This window comes from Crinia signifera, chromosome 11 (genome assembly GCF_055691185.1).
Source record: "Crinia signifera chromosome 11, ASM5569118v1, whole genome shotgun sequence".
NCBI lineage: Eukaryota > Metazoa > Chordata > Amphibia > Anura > Myobatrachidae > Crinia > Crinia signifera.
In genome coordinates, this window is record NC_139227.1 from 52801165 (window position 1) to 52822316 (window position 21152).

Below are 21152 nucleotides of genomic sequence, written 5' to 3' on the forward strand. Positions count from 1 at the left end.
CCAATAGAAACAGCAGCACAGTCTCTGTAATCACGGTGACTCAGCAGCAGAATGAACAGCAGCAGCAACACTGGAATCAGCAGCAGGCTCTCAGGAATCAGTAATAATCAATCAAAACGCAAATCTCTCTCTCTCAAACCACAGCTCCTCTCAACCAACAAAATTCCCCACAAAATGAAGCTCTTTTAAACTGTCACAGGGGGGCGGTCTGAGGCAGTGGGATGTACCCTTTGTTGTTATTGTCCTATAAACATCTGTCACTATGCAGACACAGGGGGTTGGCCTCAGACAGGAGGATGGTGTGAACATGAGTAACTAGGCAGACGGACCTAGGGCAGATGTAGCTAGGCAGACTAAGGGCCATTCCACCTATTACAGATGTTACCATGCAGAATTAGGGTCATTAAAGGGTCATTTGAACCCATTACAGATGTGAGTGTGGCGGGAAATCGCGAAATCGCGGTCATCGCGGGCATCGCGGGCATCTTGTGCACAAAATAACACCCGCGATGCCTCAATCACCGCGATTTTGCAATGGGGCCGACGAAAAAGTTGAGGAATCACTGCCATCGCGGTGATCGCGGGCATCTTGTCCACCAAAATAACACCCGCGATGCCTCAATCACCGCGATTTTACATGCTGCCGATTAGAAAGTTGAGGCATCGCGGTCATCGCGGTGATCTTGGCCCGCAAATAGTACCCGCGATGCCTCAATCACCGCGATGAGCGCAATTTTACACCCGACAATCGCGATGAACATCGTGGGCGCCCTTCTAGGTAAAGAGTACCGATTTTTCTTAAGATCCAGTGTGCGTTCCTATGGATCTTTTGTTAAATCTTCTGATCTTTCGTGTAGCACGTAAGATCAGAAGATTCAGCTAAAGATCCACGGGAGCGCGAATAGGACCGATATCGGCCGATTTTCGACCGATTATCGGTTAACATCGGACGATATATCGGACGATTTATCGAAAATCGGCCAATCGGCCCAAAAATCGTTCTAGTGTGTGGGCACCTTAAGAGACCAGCCTCCTGAACCTCCCCTCCAGGAACTGCGTGCACTCCCTGCCTGGCTGAAGCTCCACTCCTGCAGATTACCTCAGGGAACTGCCTCCTTTTTCTATCTAATATGGGACTCGGGGGATGGATTTGCTCACCACTCCCCTCTGGGAAGTATTATCCTTCAGCACTGCTTTCCTCTTTTACTATGCTGTGCAGATCTGCTTCTCCACTTTTCCTCAGACTCTCCCTGTCAGCACTGCTCTCCATCTTGCCTGCTCTGTAGCTCTGCCATCTCCCTCAGGGAACTACCAAAACCGTTTAACAGCTCCTGCTCTTTTTTTCCTCTCTTTGACTCCCTAACTTTATTAACTAGTTCTTGGCTGTTCACAAAATCGGGGGAAAACTCCCCCCTCTAGTGCAGGGAGAATGGTACAGTCCACCAGATTGTGCCATAGAGCAGACTGTTTGGAATGGTCCACTTCGCTGGTTGTAAGGGGTGTTCCCTTATAGTCTGTATTCTCCTTTTACTTGCAGAATTATAACTTAAATGCTTCTTTTCTATGAAAGTTTCCACTGCCCTCCGTGAAGGCATTATAACATATAAGTATTTTGCATGAAATTAGTATACCATTCATCCATAATAAAAGTCCTGCTTTCCATGAGAGTCTCAGTTATAGAGATGGCCAAAACGGATCATTAAGCGGAGCCGACGGATCGTTCAGTGAAAAGATACGTATCTTTTAGACCGGCCCTCGGCTCGCTTTAAAAAAACACTGATCGATGGCTGGGTGCAGAATCACCATCGATGGCAACCATCGATGGCGTCTGCACCGATGGCCATCCCTGGCAGCAGCAGCTAATCTTTCTATCACTTGTAGTCACAGCACTGTATTCAGTCTACAGAGGTAGTACATCTCAGCTGCCACAGGTGGCAGCACTGAGATCAGGAAAATGCATTGTAAACTGAAACGGATCACCTTTTTGGGATCGGCGGCACATTCGTTCTTGAATGGGATCCGTTCAAAAGATCCGGTTCGTTCGCGAACGACCCATCTCTACTTAGTTACCTTCTGTGAAGGCATTTATCTATACACAGCATGAAATGTATACAAGTCTATAACACAACCTTCAGTATCTTATAATAAGAATATACAGTATGGCATCATATGCCTATAATCTCCTGGGTACATATATGCATTTTAAGACATGTCATCCTTACTATATATGGAGTTATCACACATTCTTCACAGGAAGAGGAGCAGCAGAACACGAGGACATGCACTGAAACTAGAGGGAGGAAGATTCAGGGGAAATGTGAGGAAGAATTACTTCACAGAAAGAGTAGTAGATAAGTGGAATAGCCTACCATCAGAGGTGGTAGACGCAAATACAGTAGTAAAATTTAAATATGCTTGGGATAAGCATATTGATATCCTTACAAAAAAATAAGGATCAAATATGGTTTGAGGTAACATGTTTAAAAAGGGGGCAGACTAGATGGGCCAAGTGGTTCTTATCTGCCGTCAAATTCTATGTTTCTATATCTGTCAATGTGTTCTTACTGCGCACACCTCTGAGCTGCAGTGAACACTCACAGTGTAGGATTTGCGATGGTGGTGGCACCGAGGGAGTAGTTGCAGGGGGTGGTAACAGAAATGGCTCCCATTTCATGCAGCATTTGGCTCCTGTCACAATGTAGCACAGCAGTGTAAGCGGGCATCTCCCAGACCTCCAAAGCGGAAAAAGAACATGGTGTCTGGATCCGACACACCATTCGCATAACACCATGTCCCCTTTTACGATGTGCACCTTTGGTGCTGAATGACCGGAGCTCCTGTCACTGGTATAGAAGGGGAGAGAGCAGGAGGACAGCAGAGTCTTAAGGTGCCCACACACTAGAAAGATCTGTGATCTTAAGATTTCGTTCAACACAAAAGATTTCGTTCAAAAGAGTACATTTTGACAAAAGATTTAGATTTCAGAAAAATTATAATAATGGGCTGGGCTATGTAGAAGGTAATGGGACAGCTCAGTGCACATTCTGCTCTGTCACAATGAACCTGCTTTGGGCGGGATGCTATATAGCAGAAATGCGGTAAAAACCCCGTTTTCGGGGTTTCTACCGCATTTCTATATGCTATATGCCCCCTCCGCAGTGTCAGCGCTGCGGAGGGAATCGCCAGCTAAAGCTGGCGAATCCCTGCAGAAGCCTATGGGCTTCTTACCGCAGCGCTGTTTGAGGGATCCGTCACGGATCCCTCCCAGCGTGCCCTGCGGCCGGCGCCGGGGTCTGCGCATGCGCAGATGGACTCCCGGGTCACAGACCCGGAAGTCCAGCGCCGGCACCGCATCGCAAGGGACAGCGCTTATCGCAAGAGCTGTCCCTTGCATGAATAACGGCATATGTTATAGCATATGCCGTTATTAATAATGCGGTAGCCGGCGAAGGGGGCCGCGGATGTTACAACATCCCGCCCTTTGTATGATGTCCAATAATGTCCATTTCTGGAGCTCTCCACAGTGCCACAGATATGCCCCAACAGTTCCACAGATATGCCCCCACAGTGCCACAGATATGCCCCCACAGTGCCAAACATATGCCCCCACAGTGCCACAGATATGCCTCCAGTGCCACAGATATGCCCCCAATGCCAAACATATGACCCCCACAGTGCGCCAGATATGCCCTGCTGTGCTCCTGTGCTCAGTCCCCGCTGTGTCTCCTGCTGGGTCCCGCAACTGCCTTCCCTGCTACCTCTCTTGCCGGGGCACACGTCGGGGCACACGCCGCTTCTCCTGCTCGGTCCCCGCCGGCTCTGGCACGTGTCGGGCTGTCAGCTGCCGGGGGAACACAGCTTCCGGCTTTACATGTCACGTCCAAGCCACGCCCCCAACACATGACCAGAAATTGGTCAGAAGATTTGAGCCGACACTGCAGAAGACACACGGGGACACGCATCGGAAGGTAAGTATAAAAAATACTGAACGATGTGCACACACAAATCGAACGAATAATCGTCCAAATGAGGAAAAACAATGAAATCGGACGATTAATCGTTCTAGTGTGTGGGCACCTTTACACCATCCTGGGAAGTGAAACAGAAAGCGGAACTTCTAGGAATCGCTGTCCCCATAGAGGAAGTGATCTGTACAGTAATCAGCAGCAACCTGAGAACGGGACGAGGCCTTCAGACTGATAAGGGGGGCTTCTCCAGTCTATAGACCCCTGTGATCACAGATAAGGGGGTTCCTCACTGCTGCGTGCATAGACACCTGTGATCACCGATAAGGGGGATCCTCACTGCTGCGTGCATAGACCCCTGTGATCACCGATAAGGGGGATTTTCACCGCTACGTGCATAGACCTCTGTGATCACCGATAAGGGAGATCCTCACCTATACGTGCATAGACCCCTGTGATCACCGATAAGGGGGATCCTCACCGCCACAAGCATAGATCCCTGTGATCACCGATAAGGGAGATCCTCACCGGGAGGATCCTACTTGCATAGACCCCTGTGATCACCAGTAAGGGGGATCCTCACCGCAACGTGCATAGACCCCTGTAATCATCGATCAGGGGGATCCTCACCGCTACGTGCATAGACCTCTGTGATCATCGATCAGGGGGATCCTCACCGCTACGTGCATAGACCCCTGTGATCACTAATAACGGGGATCCTCACCTCTACGTGCATAGACCCCTGTGATCACCGGTAAGGGGGATCCTCACCACTACGTGCATAGACCCCTGTGATCACCGATAAGGGGGATCCTCACCGCTACGTGCATAGACCCCTGTGATCACCGATAAGGGGGATCCTCACCGCTACGTGCATAGACCCCTGTGATCACCGATAAGGGGGATCCTCACCGCTACGTGCATAGACCCCTGTGATCACCGATAAGGGGGATCCTCACCGCTACGTGCATAGACCCCTGTGATCACCGATAAGGGGGAGCCTCACCACTACGTGCATAGACCCCTGTGATCACCGGTAAGGGGGATCCTCACCGCTATGTGCATAGACCCCTGTAATCACGATAAGGGGGATCCTCACCGCTACGTGCATAGACCCCTGTGATCCCCGATAAGGGGGATCCTCACCACCACATGCATAGACCTGCTGTGTGCACCACTGCACCTGCGGCCACCCCCGTGTGCACCCCTGCACCTGCTGCCACCCCCGTGTGCACCCCTGCACCTGCTGCCACCCCCGTGTGCACCCCTGCACCTGCTGCCACCCCCGTGTGCAAACCTGCACCTGCTGCCACCACCGTGTGCAAACCTGCACCTGCTGCCACCCCCGTGTGCAAACCTGCACCTGCTGCCACCCCCGTGTGCAAACCTGCACCTGCTGCCACCCCCGTGTGCAAACCTGCACCTGCTGCCACCCCCGTGTGCAAACCTGCACCTGCTGCCACCCCCGTGTGCAACCCTGCACCTGCTGCCACCCTGTGAATGTACGTTGCCTAACAAGCCAACCTGGAATCAGGCACTATGTGAATGAGACTGATTCCAGTTGATAGATGGACAGTAATTAGGTCACCAGTCAACCGATCGACCACTATTGGTTGACAGGCAAAATGTAAATGTTGACATTCACTAGGTCAAACAATGACAAAAGGTCAACACAAGCAGTAGTCCATCTGGACTACAATTGGGAATGGTAAAGAATGGCGAGTGCATTGAGCCACAGTAAAACCCAGTGGAAAACTAATGACGACCATTTCAAGTGTTGACCATTTCCCTGTTGAACTTTTGCCCATGTCGAAATTTTTCCACATGTCCACCTTTTCACTGTCAACTTAATAGAGGTCGATCTAATGACTGTCGGCCTAATTCCTGTCTATGTAATAATCTGCACCCAATAAGACTTGGCTCTGTGTGGTCAGTGTACATCAGACTGCAGTGTGCAATCACAGAGGGTTACCAGACACAGCTGCACTCACACACTGACAGTGCTGTGACATCAGAGAGGAAATGGGTGTAGTTCTGGAACTTCCAGGGACCCTGCCTGCATGGGCTATAAGAGCAGAGACTGTGGTGTGTGAGGGCAGAGAGCTGACAGCGGCTGCAGGAACCTGTCCTCTGACACTGCTCGGTAAGTACAACACTACCGTATCAGCACATAGGGGGTAAAGTGAGATCTGCTGTGCAGTGTATACAGCGGCTGCCGGAACCTGTCCTCTGACACTGCTCTGTAATTACAACACTACCAGCACATAGAGGGTAAAGTGAGACCTGCAGTGCAGAACAGTACAGTACAGTGTAAACAGTGGCTTCAGGAACCTGGTCTCTGACACTGCTCTGTAAGTACAACACTACCAGTACATAGAGGGTAAAGGTGTGTACACACCTACAGATTTATCTGTCCAATCTATCTGGTGGGAACAAAAACCTGGATGTGTGGGAGCAAATAACAATCAAAAATTAGCTTCCAAATGCTGTAAAACAGACAATGGTCAGTCAGACACATATTTAAATCAATCGGATAATAAAAAATGTTCCCAAGGTTTTTTTTTTCCCCTGCATATGGGAGCATATTTTTGATTGCCATTTGCTACATACCTTTCCAGGTTTTTTCCTCACCAGACAGATTGGACCGATAAATCTGTAGTTGTGTACCCAGCTTTAGTGTGCAGTACAGTGCTGGGTATACAGCAGCTACAGGAACCTGTCCTCTTACTGCTCTGTAAGGCATACTTGCCTACATGACCCTCTCCATGAGGTAGAAAATGCTCTGTTCCTGGACTTCCCGGGTAATGTATGATTGCATCACCTGTGGGGAGCTAGGTAATTGATAAGCAAGGTGTTTCACCACAGGTGATGGCAATCATACATTACCCGGGAAGTCCAGGAACAGAGCATTTTCTCCCGCATGGAGAGGGTCAGGTAAGCAAGTATGCTGTAAGTACAACACTACCAGCACATAGATCAGTGGTTCCCAACCCTGGTCCTCAAGTACCCCCAACAGTGCATGTTTTGCAGGTCTCCACACAGAATCACAAGTGCTATAATTAGCTCCACCTGTGGATTTTTTCAAATGTGCCTGAATAATGAGTGCACCTGCCGGGTGACCTGGAAAATGTGCACTGTTGGGGGTACTTGAGGACCAGGGTTGGGAACCACTGACATAGAGGGTTAGTGAGACCTACAGTACAGTACAGTGCAGTGTATACAGTAGCTGCAACTTTGTAAGTACAACACTACCAGCACAGGAGTGTGTAGGGTATACAACAGGTGCTGCTATATTGTATCTGCATTTACTTCTTGTATTGCTGAGTACATAGCAGTGGTGTAAGACTCCGCTACAAAGCGATATTGATGGTTTTCAATTAACTGATTTAGCAGGGAGGTGCCCCCTTGGGAGCAGGAGCCCAGTGGCAGATGACTCCATTGTCTCCCAGAGTTCTGCCACTGGTACATAGGGTTACAGGTCTGAGGCACATGGGAGTCTCACTGACGTCACAGTATGAGACCTGCTGTACAGTGCAATGTATACAGCGGGGGCCGAGTACATAGGGTTACAGGGCATGGGTCTTCAAAATGTGGCCCTCCAGATGTTGTGAAACTACAAATCCCAGCATGCCTTGCCACAGTTTTAACACTCCCTTATAGCAAAACTGTGTCAAGGCATGCTGGGATTTGTAGTTTCACGACATCTGGAGGGCCACAGTTTGAAGACCCATGCACATGGGAATACCTCCTCTCACTGATGTCACAGTATGAGACTGGCCTGGATGCAGTAATACTGGAAAAGCCTGTTATATACCTCCCAACGTGACCCATTGCAGGAGGAGCAACATTCTCTGTTCCTGGTCTAAAGCTGGCCATACATCAGAAAGCTCGATCTTAAGATCGATTGCGCTCATGATTGTGTACAATTTCCCTTGAAATCCCTGGCAGTCCTTGGTGGTTTTTGGACATACAATCAGTCATACAATCCATCTGCTGCATGATTGTGTACACAAGATGTGCACACAATCTGCATACAATCCATCATACAATCCATCTGTTGATGGATTGTATGATTGTGTATATAAGATGTGCACACAATCTGAATACAATCCATGTTACAATCAATTGAGATTGTATGATTGGGTACAATATCTTTCTGATGTATGGCCACCTATAGATATATTTGGCGAAATGTATGCTAACATCCTCAGAAATGAATTATAAAAGGAATATATGCTAGCAGTAATGATTGCTTAGTGCACCTGCAAACCCCCTCTGTTTTGCATATAACTAAAAATCTCAGCAAGGTAGCACCTCTCATTACAGGGTTTGCAGTCTAGAGCCCCCCTCTTTCCATAGTCTATATTGTGTATCCGTACACACCTGAAGCCTGAGATTGCTTCTGCCTAGATTAGCACCCCTCCCCCACCACCCTCAAATGTTTTTAAGCAGGGACTAGCAATGACTGCACAACTGTGATGAAGGCATAATTCCAAGTAAGTCCTAATCAGGGGCGTAACTATGAATTGGGCGCCCCCCCCCGCCATTAATGGGGGGGTGCCCCCTCCGCAGCAACCCCCCTCCCCCATGCCTTACCTGTCTTGCTGCCGCTGGTCCCGGCTCCCTTGCTGGCTTCATTCTTCTGCTATGGAGACGGACCAACACAAAATGTCCGCCCCCATACAGCAGACAGTTTCAGAGAACTGTCTGCTATATGGGGCGGACATTTTATTGTGGTCCGTCTCACTAGCAGAACTGAAGACAGGTAAGGCTGCGGGCGGCGGATTGGAGGGCGATGGGCGGGCGGCAAGCGGTGGATAGGCGGACGGGAGGGTGCTAACTATAGCAACGCAGCCCCCCGGCGCCCCCACATGCACAGCGCCCTCCCGCGACCGCGGGGGCTGCGGTGCTATAGTTATGCCACTGGTCCTAATAATCTATAAATGTCAGTTTTCTTGGGGTTGTTGTCTGGGTGCGGGGTCCCCTTGAGCTTGTCTGGCTGGACCACTCCAGGGCATCACTACTTTACACATAGTCTCACATAAACATATCATTTTTCTATGTATGTCTTTTTTTATATGTATTCTTTCACATTTTTTTTTCTTTTTTGACACACCCTTTATCACTATTAGTTGCTTACACATACCCTACATTCTCTGACACTTTACACTCCATTACACTTCACAGCTATGTTTTATTTATGTGATGCCCTGGGGTGGTTTTGCTGGGCTGTCTTGGGGGTGCCCTGCACCCCGGGCATGGACCCCATAGTGCTAGGGACCTGCTCTATTGAGGAGACCTTAACGTGGTGAGCAGGTAGATATATTTGGCCAAATGTATGCTAACATCCTCAGAAATGAATTATAAAAGGAATATATGTTAGCAGTAATGATTGCTTAGTGCACCTGCAAACCCCCTCTGTTTTGCATATAACTAAAAATCTCAGCAAGGTAGCACCTCTCATTACAGGGTGTGCAGTCTAGGGCCCCCCTCTTTCTTCAGGCATGTTGGCAGGAATTGCATGCCAGGGATATACCACAATGACAGCTCCCCTCTGCGTGCTGGGCTCTGTGCAGAGTTATTAAGCTTGGTGAAGTGATAAAGTGTCTGGTTTTTATCACTGACCATCAGTTCTTAACTGTGAAGTTACAGGCTTGATTTGAAAAATGACAGGTAGTAGCTGATTGGCTGGTGATAAAAACCAGACACTTTTATCACTTCACTGAGCTTAATAAATCTACCCCTGACCAGCATATGTGGCTGGTCCTGTGTTAATGCTTGTTAGTGGTATAATCAGTGGGGGGAGGCTGATTCCTGGCGAAATGTTTATATGGCCATTTGGAGTAGTAGTGAAGGGAAATTTGAGGATGTGAAATGTATACATGTATCAGTGACTGGTTCCATCGGCACTGGGGTGAGGTAATACAGTAGTGTAGTGTGGGCTGACGCCAGACATGGTGACTGTTATTCCCCCAACCACCACCGGCACTGGGGTGAGGTAACGGTGTAATGTGGAATGACGCCAGACATGGTGACTGTTATTCCCCCAACCACCACCGGCACTGGGGTGAGGTAACGGTGTAGTGTGGGCTGACGCCAGACATGATGACTGTTATTCCCCCAACCACCACCGGCACTGGGGTGAGGTAACGGTGTAGTGTGTGCTGACGTGGTGACTGTTATTCCCCAACCACCACCGGCACCGGACTTTACTATGCGGCTGTGATAGAATCAGGCTGATCGGGGGCAGAGCTGACATCACATGACTTCCCATCACACACCTGGCCACGCTTGCGTATTACCTGACACTCCCAGAAAACAGCATGGTTCCACCCGCAAACGCCAGCTTGAAAAAAGGGGGTTATTCTGGTTCACTCCTTCTGGCAAATTCCTTCTCAAATGGACAAAACCATGTGCACTGCAGGTGGGGTAGATACTTGTGCAGAATCAGATCACTGTATGTATGTGTGATTATACAGTGTGGGGTTCCTCTATCAGAAGAACAACAGGCGGCACTCTATTGACTAAAATGGTGAAATACCGGTGTTTAGTCTGTCATATCGATGTTTCAAAGTCCGTAGACCCCTTTTTTTTTTTTTTTTTTCAGGATAACAAACCAAGTAAATAAAGTGCTTCCCTATATAGCTGATCCAAGTGAATACAAGGTACCACAGACTGGACGCCGTTCTGTCCGGGGGCAGCGGCAGGGGATGACGTCCTAGGACCCACAAACGCGGCATCCTAAACATTATGGGAAATGTAGTTCTGCCAATGAACATATCTATAGATTAATAGCATGCATATTATGTATTAGACGTCATTGACCTCTTTGCCTACCCCCTATCTACAGAGCGACGTTTACAGATACAAAAATACAAATCTTATTTATTTAGTAGCACCCTCTAGAAGATAGTAGACAGGATCTGATTCCCATAGATTGTCCATAACATCACATGTGAAGTAGAATACACATCTTAGTAAATTTCCCCCAATGTCTCCAAACTGGCTGAATGAAAAAGTATCTTTACACTGCTTTCCATACATACCTATACAGCTATTATAAATATTGTGATAGAAACATTAACCCCTTCACATCCAAAAGTTTAATATGGCCAGCTATGTATATATCAAAATAATTGTGAGACATCGGCCAGCAAAAACTAAAGTATATACCAAATTGTACATAAGTATTTTAAAAAAAATCCATTAGTTGCTGACTGTACATAGTTTTTATTACTGCACAAGCTGCATTTATGATTGCACTGTCACCTTACACTTGGTGCGCCTATAGTTTACATGCGCCCTCTTACATATGTATTTTTGTATCTGTAAACGTCGCTCTGTAGATATGGGGTAGGCAAAGAGGTCAATGACGTCTAATACATAATTAGAGATGTGCGGTCCGGATTCTGAAGAATACGAACCGCTACGAACTTGGGGATCCGAGTATTACCGAGGCGAGGCTCTGCAATTCCCGCCAGACTTGGATCCCAAAGTGAGGCCGAACGGCGTCTTCCTGCCGTCAGATTCTCGCGAGACCTGGATTCCATATAAGGCGCCGAGCCCGTGGTTCGTCGCCATTATCTGGGATCCAGAGACGGGGAAACGGCACGCTGCGCTGGTGTGCTCAGTGCAAAGTCAAACAAGTTTACTTAAAAAAAAAAAAAAAAAAGTAAAACTACAGTGAGCAGCTTTGTTGTTTCATAGGCAGTGGGCAGCTTTGTTTTAAAGGCACTGGCAGTGGGCAGAGGCACCAGCTTTGTTGTTTCATAGGCAGTGGGCACCAACTTTGTTTTAATGGCAATGGGCAGAGGCACCAGCTTTGTTTCATAGGCAGTGGGCACCAGCTTTGTTTTAAAGGCACTGGCAGTGTGCAGAGGCACCAGCTTTGTTGCTTCATAGGCAGTGGGCACCAGCTTTGTTTCATAGGCAGTGGGCAGAGGCACCAGCTTTGTTGCTTCATAGGCAGTGGGCACTAGCTTTGTTTCATAGGCACTTTAGGCAGTGGCCACAAGTTCTAATTTTATTTAAGTTTAGTAGCACCACCAGCAGTATTGTTTTAAAGTGTATAACTCCACATAACCCAGTGTGTGCAGTGCACTGCATACTGTACATCCACTGTGTGTAGTACAGTATATGCCGATACTGTGACTGCCGTCTATAGCTCCGTACCTCTGTTTATACATTACTGTGACTGCTGGTACATCATCTGTTTATATGGTACTGTGACTACTGTCCGCAGCTCCGTACCTCATCTGTTTATACATTACTGTGACTGCTGGTACCCCATCTGTTTATAGGGTACTGTGACTGCTGTCCACAGCTCCGTATCAGTTTATAAGGTACTGCTGTGACCGCAGGCCATACCCCACTGTTTTTTTATTTTTTTTAATAAAATTATTAAAAGTTTAAAAAAAGAAAAAAAATTCTGTCCCACGTACTGTGACTGCTCTCCGTACCCCATCTGTTTATACGGTACTGTGACTGCTCTCCGTACCCCGTCTGTTTATACGGTACTGTGACTGCTGTCCATACCCTGTCTGTTTATACGGTACTGTGACTGCTGTCCATACCCTGTCTGTTTATACGGTACTGTGACTGCTGTCCATACCCTGTCTGTTTATACGGTACTGTGACTGCTGTCCGTACCCCATCTTTTATACGGTACTGTGGCTGCTGTCCGTACCCCATCTTTTTATACGGTACTGTGGCTGCTGTCCGTACCCTGTCTGTTTATACGGTACTGTGACTGCTGTCCGTACCCCATCTTTTTATATGATACTGTGACTGCTGGTACTCCATCTGTTCATAAGGTACTGTGACTGCTGTCCATACCCCATCTTTTTATACAGTACTGTGGCTGCTGTCCGTACCCCATCTTTTTACACGATAAAGCCAGATAGTGGTCTTATTAGATATTAAACTGATAAAAACAGATACACAGCACACTCGCAGACCAACACAGCACTGCACGAAACGCCCACTGCTCCTCAGCTGCACATCGTAAACACGATCAAGCCAGATAGGGGTCTTATTGGGTTTTTAACTGAACATGTACGATTAGGAAGGAAGTCTGGTAATAATCCTAGAGTTTAGCAATCAGATTCAATTTATTGTGAAATATTTTTATTATATTTTCTAAGCAAAACCAGTATAAAATCTAAAAAACAAACATGAACATTAATTACAGTGACTTTTTTTAACAGTTATCGGGATACAGAAAAGTTTTTGTCTTAAAACATTTAAGAAAAATAAGTGCTTACAAATCTTCTAAATTCTAAAACTCTTCAAAATGTACAACACAAAAACATTAACCAAGGCAAATATTTTAAGTGTTTTTTGTTATTATGATGTTAGAATGTAGAAGGCCAAAAACTGGGTTGACCATACATGGCTACTGGATTAGTGTCATAAGGGAGAGGAGGCTGCACACTGGGGGTCATATTATAAACTGGCCACATGGGCCTTGTTGTTGTCAAGGAATTAGGCTAGTTATCAGTTGGCAAATTAATATCATTGTTGTTATTCTGTGCTGCCATCCCCTGAAGCGTGTTTACCAACAGACAGACTACCAATCAGATCGGCATAGACACTTCCTGAGCTACAGAGCCTTGCTCCTTGGGGGGAAGCCAAATAGGTGGCAGCCCCTGTTCCATCATATGAACGTCTTCTCTCTCCACATCATCTATTATGGATGAAAATATGTCATCGGGGACATCCATGATCTCCTTTCTCTATCCTACTTCTTTTTGGATAGGATGGATGAATGGATGGGTGGGTGGGAAGAAGGAGGCCTAGCAACAGCTGGGGATGGTCATCATGAAGACCTTTGTGCATTCAGGCCAGATATGATCCATGAACTCCCAGACAGTTTCTGGACAGAATGAATACCATGAATTTCTCAAATAATCCCATTGGGCTGCAAGTTAGTGGGATCCATGTGGTATTCCATCTCCTGACTTTCTTTCATGACCTCTGCACCGCTGTCTCCGGGGCTGTCACTCAGCAACAAAAAAGCTGCATTAGCGGCTGCTGTTCTGTCGCGCGGATACCTGTTGACTTGAGTCCATGGGGTCTTCCTACTTCCCCCAGATTAAATTTATTAATAAGAACACAATCAAGCCAGATAGGGGTCTTATTATATAATAAACTGAAAAAAAACAGTTACACACTTGCAGAACATGTCAGTGCTGCACGAAACGCCCACTGCTCCTCGGCTGCACATCATAAACACGATCAAGCCAGATAGGGGTATTATTGGGGCCTAGTTTTTCAAACTGCCATCCTGTCTGCCCCTGCAGTGCCACTCCTAGATGAGCCACTTGCTTGTGCCGCACATTTGTGTGGCTTAGCATAGTTATCCAGCTACCTCGGTGCAACCTTTTGCCCTAAAAACAATATTGTGAGGTGTTCAGAATAGACTGGAAATTAATGTTATTGAGGTTAAAAATAGCGTAGGAGCAAATGAGTTAAAAAATAAATAAATAAATACAGATCCAAGACCAAAACCAAAAAGGGCGGTTTTGGCAAAACCGACTACAGATCCAAAACCGGAGGCAGATACAGATCCAAGACCAAAACCGCAAAAAGTGGCAGGCGCACATCTCTATAGATATGTTCATTGGCAGAACTACATTTCCCATAATGCTTAGGATGCCACGTTTGAGGGTCCTATGACGTCATCCCCCGGACAGCACGGCATCCAGTCTGTGGTACCTTGTATTCACTTGGATCAGCTATATAGGTAAGCACTTATTATTGTTAGTCACTTGGTTTCTTATCCTGAAGAAAAAGTCTATGGGCTTTGAAACATCAATATGACAGTATAAACACTGGTATTTAACCATTTACCGGTAAGTCCATGGAGTGCCACCTGTCATTCTGATAGAGGAACCCCACAGTGTGTGTATTCTCAAAAGGAAGGCACCCTGGCAAATAGCGGTATGCAAATTGGGGGATGCTGTCATTTGGTCTACAGCAGGATGGTAGACAGTCATTAGGTCGACACCATTAGGTAGACATGGGAAAAAGGTTGACATGAGTCTAGGTCGACATAGGAAAAGGTCGACATGGTTCTAGGTCGAAAGGTCGTTAGTTCGACAGGTCATTAGTTAGACAATGTCTAAGTCGACAGTCAAAAGGTCGACATGGGTTTTTTCCCTGTTTGTTTGAGCCGACGTGTGCTGACAGGCAGTATTTCATTCCCTACCATCCACTAGAGCGTGGTGGGAGAATAAAATAGTGGGCCAAGCGTAGCGAGGCACCGTGCCCTATGCGAGGGGATGCGGTGCACTTTAAACTGTGTCTATGCCAACTGTGTTGACATTCAGGTAAAAAAAAAGTGAAACCCCCCCCCATGTCGACCTTTTGACTGTCGACCCAGACATTGTCGAACTAATGACCTTACGACCTTTTCCCATGTCGACCTAATGACTGTCGACCATCATGCTGTAGACCAAATGATCCCAACCCGCAAATTGGAGTGCCAGGCAACACACACATAAATAAATATATATAACCAATATTGATTGAATGTTATCTTTCGGCTATTGTTAGATCAGCTAGCTTAGCATTGGCTTTCCCTTCCACTGCGACAGGCTGCGGTCACAATGTGTCATACATGTGTCTGTTCATCACTTGTAGCAATCTCTATTACCCATATTTGTACTGTATGTAGATGTTTCCTGTAGAATCTCTTTAATGCTGACCCCACAAAACAGATAACGGTACAGGAGGTGGATGATTGTTTGCTTCCTTAACACCTTGGTCCTTCCTTCTGGCTTGTCTTCAGTTCTTCACCCTGTAAAACCTCTTCTGAATTATCTGTGCTTCTGCTTGTAGGAGATGGAGGCCCTGGGTCAGGTTTTAAGCCTTGCCACCACCATCTACGACCTATGTGAGCAGTCCAGCTCAAACAAGCGCCAATGCAGACGACTTGAGAAGCGGGTTAAGATGCTGCTCATTACCATCAAGGCCCTGGAGAAGCAGAAAAATATATCTACATCACTTCACACAGTGGTGACAGAGCTGGTGGGAACGCTAGAGAATGCAAAATGCTGGGTGATTAAATACTCCCGCCATGGCTGGTGGAGGCAGATACTTCAGGCCAACAGCATCAAAGAAGAGTTTGTGGTGATCAATGATCGGCTGGGGGACGCGGCCAGCCAACTGTGCCTGTTTCTGGCTGCGGAGCACCGAGAGAAGCTGCTCCATTGGTTCAGTGAGAATACCCGCAAGTCTGAGAATGAGAAAGATATAGAGGAAGACTTAAGGGAACTGAAGGATTTTCTAACCTGTAAGTTTCTATTCTGAATGTTACCTCTGTTCAGTGGTTGTGGACCTTGGGGTGCAAAAACATGAAGTGTATATCAGTATGTTATATTTTCCAGTAAGTAAAAAGTCTCTGCAAGTACTTTTGTCACAGTTTTGTGCTTCTGTTTGTAAAAAGGGGATACATACATTACATAAAGCCTAGCATTAAACGAACACACTTGGCCTCCCTCCATCAAGCAGCCTTCTGGTCCATTGTAATAGCATTCATACTTTATACTTCAGGCCTCAAAACCAACCCCTTCCTAAAGTAAATAGCACTATTTACTACATGTGAATGACAGCCAGCCTAGATATTGTGGTTTCATAAAAGCCCCCCATTTACAGAAGCACAGCTCAGCATTACACTTGTAACACCTAAGCCACCGAAACTATTAAACTAAAAGGACCCCACAACAGCTGAAATGAGTTAATACTTAAATAAGCCTCATTTGAGCAGAATCTTAGGACATGGGTATTGCAATGAAGGGGTGGTCCAAAGGTTATAAACAGGACTTTGAATTGACTTTGTCCACCTGGAATCTATGAATTATCTGTGGGTTATCTGCTTGGAGGTAATGCTGAGATGGACCATGCTTGTGCTAGAGCAGGCCTGGCCAGCCTGTGGCTCTCCAGCTGTTGTGAAACTAGTCCGACACTACTTTGGAGACCAGTTGGGGGTACTTGTAAATAATATTGGTAATGGCGGAAGAAAAAGTCTCCTGATGGCATAAGAAGTCTCCCAATGCCATGGAAATGAACCATGTTGGGTCACTTCTGGTTCCATCTGCAGCATCATCAGTGAACTTTGACATCAGCGATCTTCTGCTCCACGCTGACATGGGTGGAGCAGCAGCATCAATCCTACAGATGTTAGCGGTACCTCCAGAGACAGTTCACAGCCTGCGGCCATACACAGAGGGACACAATTCCTGACTGCCTACTCTTTCGCTACTCCTTAATATAAGGACACGTATAACGCTCACTTCCACTTCACTCGTAAGTACTGTAGATATTTCAAATTGAAAGGAGGGGGTACTCATAAATGAAGAGCCTAATCAAGGGGTACAGGATAGAAAAAAGGTTGGGAACCACTGCTCTAGACAATCGGCTCCTGACATTTTTTTTTTTTTTTTTTTTAAACACATGAAAGAGGCTGGAGAACAATTTAACATTTGTGACAAATGAAAACAAGAATATCACTCATTGATAATCTGCCCCAAGTATCTATGGATCTCATGTAGGCTGCATATGTTATTATGCCTTAAAAAGGAGTACAACAGGTTGGGTTAATTTCCTTTCCCAATTTGGCATTGTGTGCTTGTTGGCAAGTTCTTCAGTCCGTAGGTTCTATTATGACCTACAATAAAAAATAATTTAATTTTATAATGAAGTGGTAAACATGGACTTTCTGTTATGCATCTACACCGTTTCTGATGTTGCAGCATGCCCTGGCAGACATGGTATGCTGCTGATGTGTTGCTATGGGCATGTGGTTTTAGAGTCAAACATGCATCACAGGATAGATGAGCATGGCTTCATCTGTAGGATTATATGGGCCCAAAACGTCCCATTGAGGTTTTCAATGTAGATAAACAGCATTGTATACAAGGAGCCTGATTGTGGGCATATTACCGAGTGGAGTGTATTAGCTGCATGCATAGGCGAATCTAGAATTATGGTAATAGTGGTCCCAGATCCAGACATAACAGCAGGCGGACCTTTGCGCGTCAAAAAGGGGGCGTGGTCTCATGGGAAGGAGGCTTTTCATCACAAAAAGGGGTGTGGTATTACACTTTAGACCATACACAGTAATGCCCATTACACATTTTAGCAAACTCCGTAATACCCATTACACATAAAGCCAGACGCCATAAGGCCACACACCATATTGCCCATTACACATTGTGCCACACATCATGATGCCCATTACATACTATCTAACAAACCATAATGGCCAGTTCATATTTGCCACATAAGTGCTGCTTACCTACGTGCTCATTGCTAGGGGGTTCTTGCTTGATGGCACCATAGTAACCATTACACATGATGCCGCACACCATAGTACCAATTACACATGATGCTGCACACATAATGCCCCTTACACATGATGCTGCACACCGTAATGCCCCTTACACATGATGCTGCACACCGTAATGCCCCTTACACATGATGCTGCACACCGTAATGCCCCTTACACATGATGCTGCATACCGTAATGCCCCTTACACATGATGCTGCATACCGTAATGCCCCTTACACATGATGCTGCATACCGTAATGCCCCTTACACATGATGCTGCACACCGTAATGCCCCTTACACATGATGCTGCACACCGTAATGCCCCTTACACATGATGCTGCACACCGTAATGCCCCTTACACATGATGCTGCATACCGTAAGGCCCCTTACACATGATGCTGCACACCGTAATGCCTCTTATACATTAAGCCACACATTATGCATAATGCCCCCACATACCGCCACTTGTAGCGTCCCTTAAGCAATGCCCCCAAAAGTGCCACTTACTGTAAATTTTTATATGAGCATTCGCTGCTGCTGCAGGGAGAGATGGAGAGCGGTGCAGCTGCTTCTATGGGGAGAGGAGCAGAGCGCAGCGCAGAGCACGCTCCCACTCCCCTCCTGGTGTCCCCTCTAGCCGAGTGGACATTTGAAATATTGTGCACGCTGTTGTTGTGTGTGTGTGTGTGTGTGTGTGACGTCTGGGCAGAGAGCAGGGGGCTGCCCGGCTGTATTCAGAGCACTGCAGGTCACGGCTGTTTTGAAATAATACCCCTTTCACAACAGAAAATGCAGGGATTTACCCGGGAATATGGTCCCAGGATCATGCAGGGACATTCCCAGGCTGACCCCCTTATACCCCCTTCACACCAGAAATGCAGGGACAAACCCGGGAATTCAGTTCCCGGGACAAGCAGGGACATTCCCGGGTTTGGACCCATTTACACCAGAAATGTCCCTGCATTTTCTGGTGTGAGCAGGGGGCGGGAAGGAGGCCGGCAGGAGGTGGGGAGGAGGCGGGATGGCGGCGGAGGTGGGGAGAATACTCACCCCGGTTGCTGGTCCTCCGTGCAGGCCAGGGATCCACACAGGCGGCGGCGCAAATGACGGGACAGGCTGCGGATGAAGATGATGCAGCTCTCCGGCGTCCTCACTGCCGCCGGAGAACTGCGTCATCATCATCCACCGGCTGTCCCGTCATTTGCGCCCGCCGCCTGCGTGGATTCCCGTCCAGACAGCACACCGAGGACACAGCAACCCGGGTAAGTATAACCTGTACCTTTCACACCAGCCAGGTCCCCGGGTTGAACCCGGGAACAACCCTGGTACCTAGCCGGGTTGAAAATTGCCCGGGATTTTGTCCCGGGAACCTTTCACACCAGCGCTAGTACCGGGTTGTTATCGGACATGAAATTACATTTAAGAAATACAAAATAAAAAAAACGGTTTAATCTCAATATCCCTGGAACCAATTAACTCATATGGATCCAGCCTGGTATCAGATTGAAGGCCCAGCTATTTGGGTTCGACTGAGATCAACCTCGAGCTTCAGTGATGCCGAAGGGGGAACAGGCAGCCGTTGAACTGGGTGGGGGTCGGAATTAGCGGGTCCCATGTTATCCTATAGGGAAAACGTTCCAGCTTTGCCTGGCAGTATCTCTGGTTCCCAGGGGGCTAGAGATACAGGGCTGGGCTCGTTGGAAAGCCCCATCCCAATGGGTGGTCCTGTGGTCCAGACCACCCCCTAGATTCGCCTATGGCTGCATGTGCGATTGTTGCGTCACATGGTGTGCACACACACAAAGGTGTAGTTGTGATTGAGATGTATGGTGTCATAAATGTACTGCTAAATAGGTTGGCATCCGTTGGGGATATCTATTTATATCAGAGACCATACTGTAACAGAGAACATGTAGCGATTGCTGTATTTAATATTTGTATGGATGTGCACCAGGGAAGGACTTGCAGCGGGATTTATATAGCCTTGCAGGTGACAGCTGAAGAATAAAATGAAGGTTTATCTCAGGCATTCCCAACCACGGTCCTCAAGGCACACCAACAGTGCATGTTTTAGTGATATCCAGGCTTCAGCACAGATGGTTTAATCAGAATCCCTCAGATACTAATTAAGTCACCTGTGCTCAAGCCTGGATATCTACAAAACCTGCACTGTTGGTGTGCCTAGAGGACCGTGGTTGGGAATGCCTGGTTTATCTTATTCCATGTTTATTCCATGTTTGTTTGCTATCACCCTTATCAATGTGCTATATGGGATACCGTTATTAAGGTGAGTGCCGGATGGCTGTGCCAATGTGCCCTACTGATGGAACCATTAGTGTATGTACATCGTGCTACAGCGCCAGCCGTGCAGCCTAAAGCCAAAGTCTCCTTCCCACGCCACAAGCATTATATCTGACATGACAGGTGTATACCTTTCCTTACACGCACATGGTCAGTATGACTGGTGAGTCCCTTAGCGCCCATACACGTGTGTTAGCAACATTACATGGGCAGTATGACTGAGTCCCCGAGCGCCCTTACATGCGTGTTTGGCAGCATTACAGGGGGAGCTACATGTGTATTAGCCTAGGGCACCTAGAACCTTTTGGTACTTGTTTCCTAGAACGGCGCCCAGATTTTCTACGTACGGCACCGTAGGGAATTCGCATCGCATGGGCCATTATAGCGGCATGCGTTGCAATGTAGTTTTTTCAATGCTCTTTGTGCCCCACTATATCACATCGCATCTCCCGCAAAATCGCATGCAATTTTATAGGGTGTGCGATGCCATTACATTAGCTATACAATGATATGATTGTATGTCCTAAAAATAGGTTTTATGCACCCCCCCCC

General features: G+C 47.1%; 1 protein-coding gene across 4 annotated transcripts in view; it reads left to right on the plus strand.

The window, feature by feature from the left end:
* Window positions 1-21152, plus strand: part of LOC146045200 (mixed lineage kinase domain-like protein) — a 104628-nt gene that overhangs the window by 33814 nt on the left and 49662 nt on the right. For 2 of the 4 annotated variants that reach the window (XM_083163911.1, XM_083163912.1), the window contains one exon: window positions 15807-16260. In XM_083163911.1, the coding sequence (XP_083020037.1) occupies window positions 15810-16260 (451 nt within the window). In that variant the 5' untranslated portion in view covers window positions 15807-15809. Of the gene's footprint in view, window positions 1-5974; window positions 6109-6829; window positions 6900-15806; window positions 16261-21152 lie in introns of those variants that run through there. The other 2 variants (XM_083163910.1, XM_083163909.1) reach the window with 2 other exon arrangements.